At 30.3% G+C, this 12,336-nt stretch overlaps 1 protein-coding gene across 9 annotated transcripts in view; it reads left to right on the plus strand.

Annotated features, from left to right (window-relative positions):
* Positions 1-4,248: 4,248 nt before the first annotated feature.
* LOC140439571 (alpha-amylase-like) overlaps positions 4,249-12,336 on the plus strand; it is a 54,144-nt gene continuing 46,056 nt past the window's right edge. For 2 of the 9 annotated variants that reach the window (XM_072529562.1, XM_072529570.1), the window contains exons 1-2: positions 4,249-4,459; positions 9,591-9,792. In XM_072529562.1, the coding sequence (XP_072385663.1) occupies positions 9,613-9,792 (180 nt within the window). In that variant the 5' untranslated portion in view covers positions 4,249-4,459; positions 9,591-9,612. Of the gene's footprint in view, positions 4,481-9,472; positions 9,793-12,336 lie in introns of all 9 variants that reach the window. The other 7 variants (XM_072529565.1, XM_072529564.1, XM_072529563.1 and 4 more) reach the window with 7 other exon arrangements.

The following is a 12,336-nucleotide window of genomic DNA, read 5'->3' on the forward strand; positions in this document are numbered from 1 at the left end:
CCAGTAGGCAAGCATGGACACTACTATGCAAATTAGGAAGCGGAACTCCCAACAAAACAACAATTAACCCAACTACTATTGCCTCACATCTGGTATCGACATCTAGGGCCCCGAAAGACAAGCCACACACAATCAAGGTAAAACGAGAGCTCAAAACTCTAAAATTCAAATCGGCAGAAACCGAATACTCTCACCCTTTCACTTGCGAAGAAGTCAGTATAGCTCTCAAAGATGTAAAGCCAGGTAAAGCCCCAGGTTTTGACAATATTCATCCCGAATTTTTAATTAACGGCGGCAAATATGCGAGAGAATGGATGACCCACTTTTTTAGAGATATTATGAAGACCGGTACCATACCACAGGAACTCAAACGATCGAAGATCATTGCCATATTAAAACTAAGGAAACCAAATGCTAACAACCCTAAAAACTACAGACCAACACCAGAACGACTTATCTACAACAGAATTAGTCCAAAGCTACTTGAATCAATACCGGTTGATCAGGCAGGTTTCCGACCGAAAGGAAGCTAATCAGGTTCTTTCACTTACCACATTTATTGAGGCAGAGTTCCCGAGAAAACTTAAAACTGCAGCCGCATTCATAGACCTAACAGCGGCCTATGATACAGTGTGGAGAGAAGTCATGATATACAAGCTCCTCCGTACAATCTCCTGTAAATCCACCGCTCGAATAATCAACAGCATGCTAGCCGACCGAACGATTCAAGTAGTCATGGGAACCGACATCAGCACCCCAAGAAAACTAAAGAATGGACTGCCTCAGGGATCTGTCCTAGCTCCTCTTCTCTTTAGCCTGTACATCGCTGATATACCAGAAAACCAGATCAAGGAAGCTTGGTTACGCCGATGACTGGGTCCTTGCAACAAGGTGTAAGTCATTTGAACAAACAAAAGAAATCCTTACAGCAGACTTACTTACAGTGGAGAAGTATTTCCGTAAATGGAGGCTCCAACCAAACGCTACCAAAACAGAGGTTTCCAGTTTTCATCTAAATAACAAGCTTACAGGAAGAACACTGAACATCCAATTCTCGCTAACAATAAAACACCAAAGTATCTTGGGGTGACTCTTGACAAAACCCTATCTTTCAAGAAACATCTGTCAAATACAGCGGAAAAACTTAAATCTAGAAACAACATCATCCAGAAGCTGTGCGGCACACCATGGGGAGCATCGGCTTCCACCTTGCGATCATCTGCCCTGGGCCTTGTTTTCTCAACCGCGGAATACTGCTCTTCAGCCTGGCTTAACAGCCCACATATACTGAGCCACATTCCACCACCCAAACTACGGCGTATACACTCCCTTACTAATGAATACAAAAAGATAGTAACGAGATCCTGCCAATTCATCAAGATAAAGATACTGCCAACGGAAACCGTTTACGCTCCAAACGACCGCCAATAAAAACAGCACAGGTTGCTGTGGAAAATGAGTTCAACTTAACGACCACTTGGACTCGAGAATGGATGGATCACACAAAAACCACTAGGTTTTGACTTATTATGCAACACATGGACTATGCTGAACCGAACCAGAACCCAACACGGCAGATGCGGTTACATGATGCATAAATGGGGTAAACGACCATCCCCACTCTGTGACTGCGGACAACCCCAAACTATCTGTTACATTACAGAACAGTGTCCCATATCAAGGCAGGTCAGAGGATTTCCTAATGGGGACTCCAGAGTCGATAGACTATAAAGAAGTTAGATGTTCGTTTGTAAACATATATGTATTGTTTTATACAAAATATATGTACATTTAAATGTAAATGTGTCAAGTGCCCTACGATAAATAAAAAATCAAAGCAGGTTAGCGTAAGGCGCTCTTTTCCTGCTATCTCTGGTGACTTATTATCGAATCTGAAATTGTGTGCTCGGGCCTTAAGTCTCCGCTGCGGGCTACGTCCAGTTCGGCGACTTGGCTCTCGAGGATGTATGGGTTCTATATTGTTACTATAACAGCCAAATAGTTAAAAGCATTATATTTCAAAAGGTAAAAGAAATAATAAATTAGACTTACTCACAATCAATTTAATTTAACTATCCAGACGACCGGTTTCGCTTTCTATAATATGCAAAGCATCTTCAGGTCTCGATACAAAGTTAAATAAATGCTGAAATAATAAACCCATATTAGGGTGTTGTCTAATAAAGATAAACAAAGATAGATGATATAAATTATATAAATTACAGTAATTATGCCAATATTACATGTCTGTGGTTTATCAAAATAAATAAAATGTTTAAGCAGACAAGGTAAGACCCACAAATTGGTAAATAGTCTATTAAACTGTAATGAATTAATAAATGAACAAATAAATAAAACATTACATACATGCCGGTACTCTATTAATTGATGGTTGAAAGAACATGGTTCAAACTATCCTGTATTGTTGTTTGGAGAACTCAAGTCTGCTATTGTAATTGTTTGACAGTAAACGGGGAAGTTCTTGAGGAGACAGATTTTATCCAATGAAGTAGAGATAGGTGTAATGTAATTGTTTGTTTGATGAAAGTAATGTTCTAGAGTTATTTAAAAGTTATTTATATTTATTCTGGAGATATATTTATGAAATATGTGTTATTTATTGAGATTTTATTTAGAAGTTGACTGTTGTGAGACAATGAATGTGATTAGATGTACAAATTGTGTGGGTGTGCAATTCTATTAACTTGTAAATATCAAATTTCTTTGATAAAGTATTGCTGTAATGTGTGGCAAATAGTTGTAAAGTCCAATAATTAAAGTTAATATATTAAAATTAGAATTGAGGACACTTTAAGACACACAGAAAACACACAGAAAACACTTAAAAAGGGGACGAAACAGACATTAAATTTAAAAAGGGGGAGGATTTGGAAGCACTACATCTCTTACTTGGAGACAATGAGTTTTTTTATGTTATTTATTAGATTTTTAGAAGTAAATTTGACAAATGTAGGTTAAAGTGTGACAGTTCTTCTTCTATTTTAAATGCTGTAAGTTAAGTTATCTAGTTTTAAGAAATAAGCTGAAATTAATAAATGTATCTAAAATTTTTTTAATTTTACATATCACAGTTGGTTGATGTGTTAATATTGGCATACTTTAACAAACTTTAAATAATTAAATTTCAATGTAACAATATGAATAATTGAAATACATCTTCTATGATAACTAACTCGGCTTAGTCAAAATTACAGAACAAACTTAAGTGATTATTTGGTAATTAGATGAGTGAGTAAGTCTAATTTATTATTTCTTTTACCTTTTGAAATGGACTCACACAAGCAACACATTCATGATTTCATTATATTTCAGTTTAAGCTACCATAAATGCTTCTGATGACAGGTGACTTCAAAACACGTGTAGAGCAATAGTGGAGCTTAAATTAAATAGAAATGAAATTGCTTTTATTGTGAAATAAAATGCTTTTAACTATTAGGCTGTTATAACATAATAGGCCTTAGTACGCTAGTAGCTATATAAAGCAACGAGAAGTCAGGAGACTTCTCTCTATAGAGAATTAGGTGAACCGCAATTTCAAGTTAACTGGAAGCTATTGGACGATATTAGGAAAACGTTTATCTACAGTTCACCCTTAAAGACTATCTTTTGCACTGTTTCTTCTTCTTCTTACGCCTATCCGTCCCGGATGTTGCATGACTATACTAACTTTACTTGCCGTTATTCGGAATAATACCGTTGTAGACATATACAAAAGCAGCCTCATAGGCAGGTAGTAGAGTAGTCAGATTGAGACCTTAGTGCCGTTTGACGGTTCTTATATTTATACAGAACAAGATACTGATACGTCACGAGTGAGGGGAGTAGGCAGATTGAGACCCCGAACTCGAACGGAACCGTATCCTCCTTGAAAATGGTTCCAAAATGGGTGCCGAAACGTCGAGCTTTAAATTCTCAACGCGGTTCTTTCCGAGAACTCAGTAATTTTCATTTATCTGAGCGCGGAAATTTATCCGAACATATATATATATATATATATATATATATATATATATATATATATATATATATATATATATATATATATATATATATCTTCTCTGAGTTCTTATTTAAATTTTCTTGTTCTTATCTTATTTTGAAGACTAATAAAATATTTTATTAAAAAGAGATATCATACGTTGATAATCGCCCTGTATACATTTATTAAAACACAATTATGCATATGTTCATATTCTAGAAATTCTAGAAAAACACTTCAGATAAACTATCGCGAATTCTTGATCAATAGTGACGTTGTTATCGTTGCAACGCGTGCCTCAAAGATCAAAATCCTTATTTAATCTTTTGGCTTTTGTATTTTCTATAAGTGTTTTGGTGTTAAAGTGCGACAAATCATACAAAGTAGTGTTTTTGGATTACTTATCAAGATATCATTTACTATATTTCGATTAGCAACTACTCTATCACATAATATAGGTATATTGCTGATAAAATTAAGTATGTTAGTTGTTGAGTAAGGGACGGATATCAGAATTGATATTATACTTTATTAACAAAAATTGAAAATATACTGTAGATGATTTAAAATGTTTACACACTATTATTTTCAATGACATTTTATAATTATTGATTTCACCTCTAATGTGCATCAGTGCATAAATAGGTTAACACTGTAAATTATTAAACAAATAACGGGCTATTCCAACTATTGTAAATAATTCTAAACTTAAATCTTTCTGATAAGGTAATTTAAAAAAAAAGTCAATACTTTTTTACTTATTTTAAGATAAAGAAAAATAACGATCAGAAATATTTATTTCGATATTGTAAAAAAAGAATATCTTATAGTTAATAGAAATAGATAGAAAATAATTGAATTTTTTACTAAAACAGTATTTGTATTCCATGTTCTGCTAAATTAATTTTTATCTCAATTTCGTATTTATCATATCGTAGTTTTCCAATTTAGGTGAAATATATCTATTACCTATATTCTGTAGAATACAGTTGACCGACTCTTTAGGTATTACTCTTCTCTACATAATTCTTCGAATATTTCGTAACTTTTGCTTCCCTATCCTTGTTACCCAATATGGCGACGATAGTATTCTTTAGCTATGTCACACACTAACTCAAAAGTTGTTATATCTTCTTCTCTTGCCATATCCTCATTGGACGTTGACGATTATTCTGGGCCACATATGTGTGTTTACATCGGTTCTAAATAAGTTTAACTCTTAAACACAAAAACAATTTTTTTGCATGTTATTTGTGAAATTCAGTTAAATATATTTTTAACGTCTTAATTACATTCATTTCCAATAACATATTTTTAATAAATGTCAAAAACCAACACGAAGTAATTGAAAAAAAATTATTACTTTGGAAACCGAAAATATAAAAGTTGAACACTTGAAAAGTTTTCAGTAATATATATACATATATATATATATATATATATATATATATATATATATATATATATATATGTATATATATATATATATATATATATATATATATATATATATATATAAAGTAAACACACACTTGAAAAAGTAAATTAAACATAAGATAACAAATGTCAAAGTACACAATACACACTTCTTTTTTCCAAGATGTCGTCATCTACAAGATCTGTCGCAGTTGTTTCTTAAATACCTAATATCCAACGTATACAGATTTTTATTTCTCTTGGAATATGATTCATGATTTCGCGTCTTCGCATATGTGATTCTACTAACAGTTTTGCCAACTGTTTTAAAAAATTAGATTTTTCCGATATTGCAGGATTGTATTTGTATGCTTGATGTACTATGTATGCATTACTACAAGATATATCTACAAATCTGAAAAATATTCCCATTGGCCATCTTTGAGTACGACGTCTGGAACTACTTTTGGAACATTTCTCATCTGGTGAGTCGACTCCTCCTTTGATCGTATTGTATAACGATACAATTTCTGGCTTGTTCGTTTGCAAATCAGTGTCTTTACAATGGTACATTAAGGAAATAAGAATTGTAGCTTTTCCCTTTTTTCCTGCATTTGACAGAAATGCCATCTGTTCAGTAAAACCATATAGGGTGCTTCCTACCTCCCTCTTTTTATTTGGTAGAATGGAGAAATTTCCATTGTATTTTTTTATGGTTCCCACGTAAGTCTAACCATTGTTTCTTAAAAGTTGCGCTAACTCAATCGATGAAAACCAATTGACTGCGGTGACATTTCGGTTTGTTTTGAACAGTGGACGAGAAAGTCGTAAAACAGATTGTGTTTGAGTAAAGATCGGTTTGCGGTCTTGTTAGCATGACTTCGTTGTGATAATCCCAACGACCGAAAACATCGTCAACAAGCTGCCCGTCAACAAGTTGAAAAGGCAGTATAAATTAGCATACCCAAAAATGCTTTTATCTCAATCAATTCCGTGTCACGAATTTCACTTCTATAAGTTCTTTTGTATTTTTGTTGTTGGTCCAGTGAATAATTTGCTCAATCATTTCTGTGGAAAATAGTAAATTATTCACTGAAAGAACTACATAATTTTTTAGACCAGAAAGTTGTATAACTATGTTATGTTTCAAAGTTCTCCCTCGTGTAAGTACAACTTCTTGTGTTATCTTCCTTAATATTTTCGTCTATGTCACTCTATTCCGATATTTCCGATGATGTATCGTCCTCACTTTCGATAGCACAATCATATTCTGCATTTTCTATTTCACTTGCACTAATATCACATGTTTCATACTATTTCGTAACTGTTTTTTAGTGAAATCGTGAGATTCCACTAATAAGCTATTAACACACTTTCAAACCAATACCTGTTGAATTCTTGGATCTCTTCATATACAACCTTTGAAGTGGTCCCATTTTGCCTTGACGGTAAAAGTACTTTACTTGATTTAAGTTAAGAATAATATAAGAAAATTAACGGAATGATAACAACTAACTAGTTTACAAAAGATTTTTGGTCCAGAAAATATCTAAATTTTAATACCAACGCACCCATAGCCCACAAAAGAAGTGTAGTATTCAATCTGACTGATAGAGCAATTTAGCTGTCTAGCCCACAATACCATTAAGCAAATCTGAGAAACGTTAAAGATACCTTAGAAAAAATATTTTTCTATCAGAATTTAACAACAATCTAATTAAAAAAAACTTGTATTACCTGAAATCAATCTAATTCCTATACCACTCTAAAAAAAATGGGTGTGGCAGTCCAGTGGGACTGCCGGTATAAGTTTTACTTCTATACAGGCGTTCGTCGTTACAAATTTATATGGGAGTCAATCTGCACAATCATTACATATGTAATACTATAGGTAAGAGAGAGCAGAAAGAGAAAAAGAATTAGGTATACAGGTATATGGTGCATCGTTTGCTATATATAAACATTTGACCTGTAATAGTATAGTAAGTAAATGAAGGATTGAATCAATATTTTAATGAAAATATATATTTTTATTTTTATATATGTATAAAAGGAGTTGAATGCAAAATTTTTTTTACACATACTCTGAAGTAAAATTCATTGTTAATTTTGTTATTAATATAAAAATACAATACAATACACTGCAACATAATTCAATATAATAACACAATACAAATTAAAATGCAATATTCATAAGTATTTAAAAATGACAATATACGTAACTTACTTACACATATGTTTAATTTACCATGATAACAATATTAATAAAAAAAATATTGTTTGGTGATACAACTGTCAATTTATCTGACATTGACAAATACAATATTTAATTGTTGTTTGTTGTGTATATAAGTACACATTTGAACTTTCTTGAGATATTTATAAGTTTTAATTTATAATTTAAGATACCTAACGAGGCTTGTTACTCCCGTTCAAATTTCCAAAATCAAACGCGCGTATAGAAGTATAACTTCAAAACCAACAACTCGGATTATGTTGTAAATTTTCATTTTATTTTAAAATTTAGCATTTTTGGGTATATTACATATATTTAATAAGATTAACGTGAAGTTTTTAAATATTTCAAAAATAAAAAAGGAAATTCATATTGGGATTCGAACTCACATACACCAGCGTATAAACAACCAAACACGTAAAATATTTGCCAATTAGACATGACACAAACGTATTTCAAAATTGACAGTTCTCGTTCATACAGTGATTTATTGAGATTATTATTTTGAAATACAACAGACTTAAATAATTATGAACATTTAATAAATAATAGACAACATATCCCATAAATATTATATATCTATATATATATATATATATTATATATACCTATATAATATATATATATATATATATATATATATATATTATATATACCTATATAATATATATATAATATATATATATATATATATATATATATATATATATATATATATATATATATATATATATATATACAAAAGGAACATTTTTATTCTCGAGAGAGGAAGAGGGAGAAAATATATCTTCTGTCTCCCTCTTACTCATTATCTTACATATGTAATGATTTCACCGATTCACTCCCGTACAAATTTCCAACGTGGAGCGCGCGTATAGAAGTATAACTTCCAAAAAACTCAAACCATACCTAATAATTATAATAATAATGCCTCTAAATCAAACTAATACTATATATCCTCACTATACATTAATGGATTTTCTGGACAAATGTCAAAAATGTTTTTCAAAATTTAAACCCAAGGTTAATAAATAACATCAATCAAATGTTATTTATAAAATAAATTGTAAACACTGTAATTCAACATATATTGGGCAAACAGACCAATACCAGCATAGAAGGGTTGTTGCACACAAACATAGTGTAGAACAGATTAAACACAACAGCACTAGCCAAACATTTTCTCTAAAAATACCCATTCCTTTGATTTTGACAAGGTACAGATTTTGAAAAAAAAAAACAAAATTACAACAAAAGATGATTATTGATAAATTCTATCAATAATAAGACTGACATCAAAGATCTTTTCAATATGTATCATAATTTAATAAATTGAGTTGTATTTTAATGCAACCTGGCAGATATTTAAGATATGACCCTGAACCACTTGTGTATTAAGATACCTGCCAGATGTCATCTGTCAATGTCAGATATAAATTTTTAATCCATGTTAAGCTTCTAAAGAGTGTAAATATGAAACATAATACATAGTATAATGTAATGTTTATAAAATAAAGTACTTATTGAAAATGGCAAATAGCCGGTTTAAGCAATATTAAGTAAACTATATATATATATATATATATATATATATATATATATATATATATATATATATATATATATATATATATTGGACTGAGGAATGTAATATAACTAGGTAATGAAAAAAATTAATATTTATGCACTAATTTTTAATAATAAAAAAAGACGTACTATATAATATGCATCACAAATTTATTAATAATGTATAATATATATGTATCATCTAAAGATACTGGTAAATTATTTTTAACATCTTGAATTTTAAATTTTTTAGAATTTAAATAATTTACTAAAAACTGTCTTTATACCGATAAAAAAGTATTTCCCAGTTTTACTGTAGATCTGTATGTATCAGAATATTTCTGATTATTCAGCAAAGTATTTTATTATAGAAGGAATAGTGTTATATGAATCATGCAGCTTGTGATATTGTTTTGCGCGTTGAGTGTAACTATTTCCAGTGTAATAGGGCAAAAGAACAATCACTTTGCTGAGGGAAGAAACACGATCGTACACCTGTTCGAATGGCACTGGGATGCTATTGCCAGTGAATGTGAGAACTTCTTGGGACCTAAAGGATTTGCTGGTGTTCAGGTAGTGTATTTCTTTCTAAACAAAAGCTGCATGTTTGTTTTACGGCTATAAGAGATAAATTTGAGAAAGTGACAAAAGTAAATGACAATACCTTCATTTACCTTAGTTTCCATTCTTTAACTAATATCCCTGAAAGAATCCTTCGGAGTATTTTACTTAATAATTCGAATAATCTACACAATATTCTAATATACATGAAACAACAATATTACGATTTCTTCATCATATATCACACCATTTTTTTTCAAATATTTTTATTATCGCACTGGTTTTCTCTCTAATGTCTTGAGATGCGCTTGAACGTTGTGCTTGACTTATTAAAATTTCTTAATAGGGATGTTCACTAATTTTTAAATATTGTTAAATTCAATAGGTTATAACATATATAAAAACATAGCAAACATAAAATTGTTTAAAAATATATATTTCTTAAGATAAATCAATTCTTAATTTCAATTCTGAGGGAGGCTAGAAAAACGGCTCCTCGCAGCGAGGCTACGGTGTGTGACGTCAGTAGTCGTATCGACAACTTGTTGTGTATACGTATTTACGAAGTGTAACCAGTTCTTTAAGTATTTATACAGTGATAATGAAGCCAAATAAGTAGTGTCTGCTACAAAGAGAGGGAAAAACTAAAAAAGGCAGTTATTATGCAAGGAAAAAAAAAAATAAATGCAAATATAAAAACCTATGATTTGACAATTTTAAGTGAATATGGTGTTAAATTGTTTGGAACTGTAATAAAAATCTTCTCAGAATTGTTTTTAGATGTATTTAGACACCCAAGAACAAAACACCACTTATTTTACTTATCAAAAATACAATTAAGAATTGATTTATCTTAAAAAATATATATTTTTAAACAATTTCATGTTTGCTATATTTTTATATATTTTATAATCTATTGAATTTAATTGAATTTAACTATATTTAAAAATTAGTGAACATCCCTTCAGTTAAGATTTACATTTCAGTTAAGATTTATATTTCTGTTTGTTCAGACCCTTAAAAATAATGTGTAGAACTGTTAGTTTTATAATAATTGAGACAAAAAGGAATATTAAGAAAACTTTGCAATAAAAATGGCACAAACATCTAATTTTACTCTTGTGAAATGAAAGTATCATTTAACAGTGAAGATGTAGACTGTGTAGTGTTAAATATACATGACGCTCTTATATATGAACTTTCCACTACAGTCCAGGTGGCGAAAAGATATAATTCAAGAACGCGTTATCAGTAAATGCATGTATAGGTAATGGATTTTGACAAGAGCTATCACCTTGTAAATAAGAGGTAAACTTGTGTACTGCATCGGCATGACTTACAGCTCTTGTCAAAATTCATTACCTCTACTGAGCGGTCGTACGAATCGACGCCGTCTAAGAACTGTTTACACTGTATGTTTACACAAATCGGGAGAAATCAAATTATATGATTTTTAAAAATAAAATAAACTACAGTTTAATACCAAAGAATGTTCAGATGCAGGAGGGAAAAGTATTTTTAGTAGATAAAACCAAATTTCTGGGTATACATATCGACCAGTACCAAATCATTATTCAGAACAAGATAGTTAGGGTGCTGCTTGGTTTAAAATTTAGAGATTCCTGCATAGGAAAATTAAAAAAATTAGGTGTAATGACTACCAGAAATATATATAATGTTTAAGTGTCAATAAACATATATTTGAAATACACAGCACAAAGCATAACTTTAGTACACGAAGTTACAGTATCAACTATAATCTGCCTATGCATAGAGGCTTCTATCACAGAGAGCTTTCCAATGTATACATATGTAAAATTTTATAATACATTGTTGAATGCGATTAAAATTGAAAATAATTTTATTAAATTTAAGAAGTATGTAAGCCATGTTATAACAGATCTATAACTATATTGGGCCAATGATTATTTTGTGACATAGTTAAATCCTATTTTTAATTTTTTAAAATTTTTTGTAGCATTAAAATTTCCGTATAGGTAATTTTAAAAAAATGTTTTATTTTATATTATGATTTAAATTTGTATCCTTTTTATGTATCAGTTAATTGTTCTGTTATTCTAACACTAAATTTTATATATTGTATTTTAAAAGAATATTGTAATTCTAAAATTTTCATTACAATTGAATCTCGACACTATTCTCTTTAATTGGAGTGATTTAAATTATGTATTTTTCTGTCAACCAATTCTTGCGAATAAAGATATTTTTCTTCTATTATATTCAAACGAATTGCTTTCCTTTTAATATTTGTTAACCGATTTTATCTCTTCTTTTTTTTTAAGTTTACTGTTTTTGATATATTTAAACTTTTTTATTTGTCCACCCTGTATATAAAAATTGAAATTTAGAATTTAATTGTATATTCGAAAGCCAATAACATGTTAAAATTACGTTAGTATTGTAATGTAAATCAATAACCCATAAAAAAACCGTATAAAAATAGCGAAAGTACGTTTTTGTTGAGCGGTGTAAAAGTGGTGATGTTGGGGAGAGCAACATTCAAAGAGTGCCTGCCGTTTACGTGATTATTCTATT

This window comes from Diabrotica undecimpunctata, chromosome 4 (assembly GCF_040954645.1).
Source record: "Diabrotica undecimpunctata isolate CICGRU chromosome 4, icDiaUnde3, whole genome shotgun sequence".
NCBI lineage: Eukaryota > Metazoa > Arthropoda > Insecta > Coleoptera > Chrysomelidae > Diabrotica > Diabrotica undecimpunctata.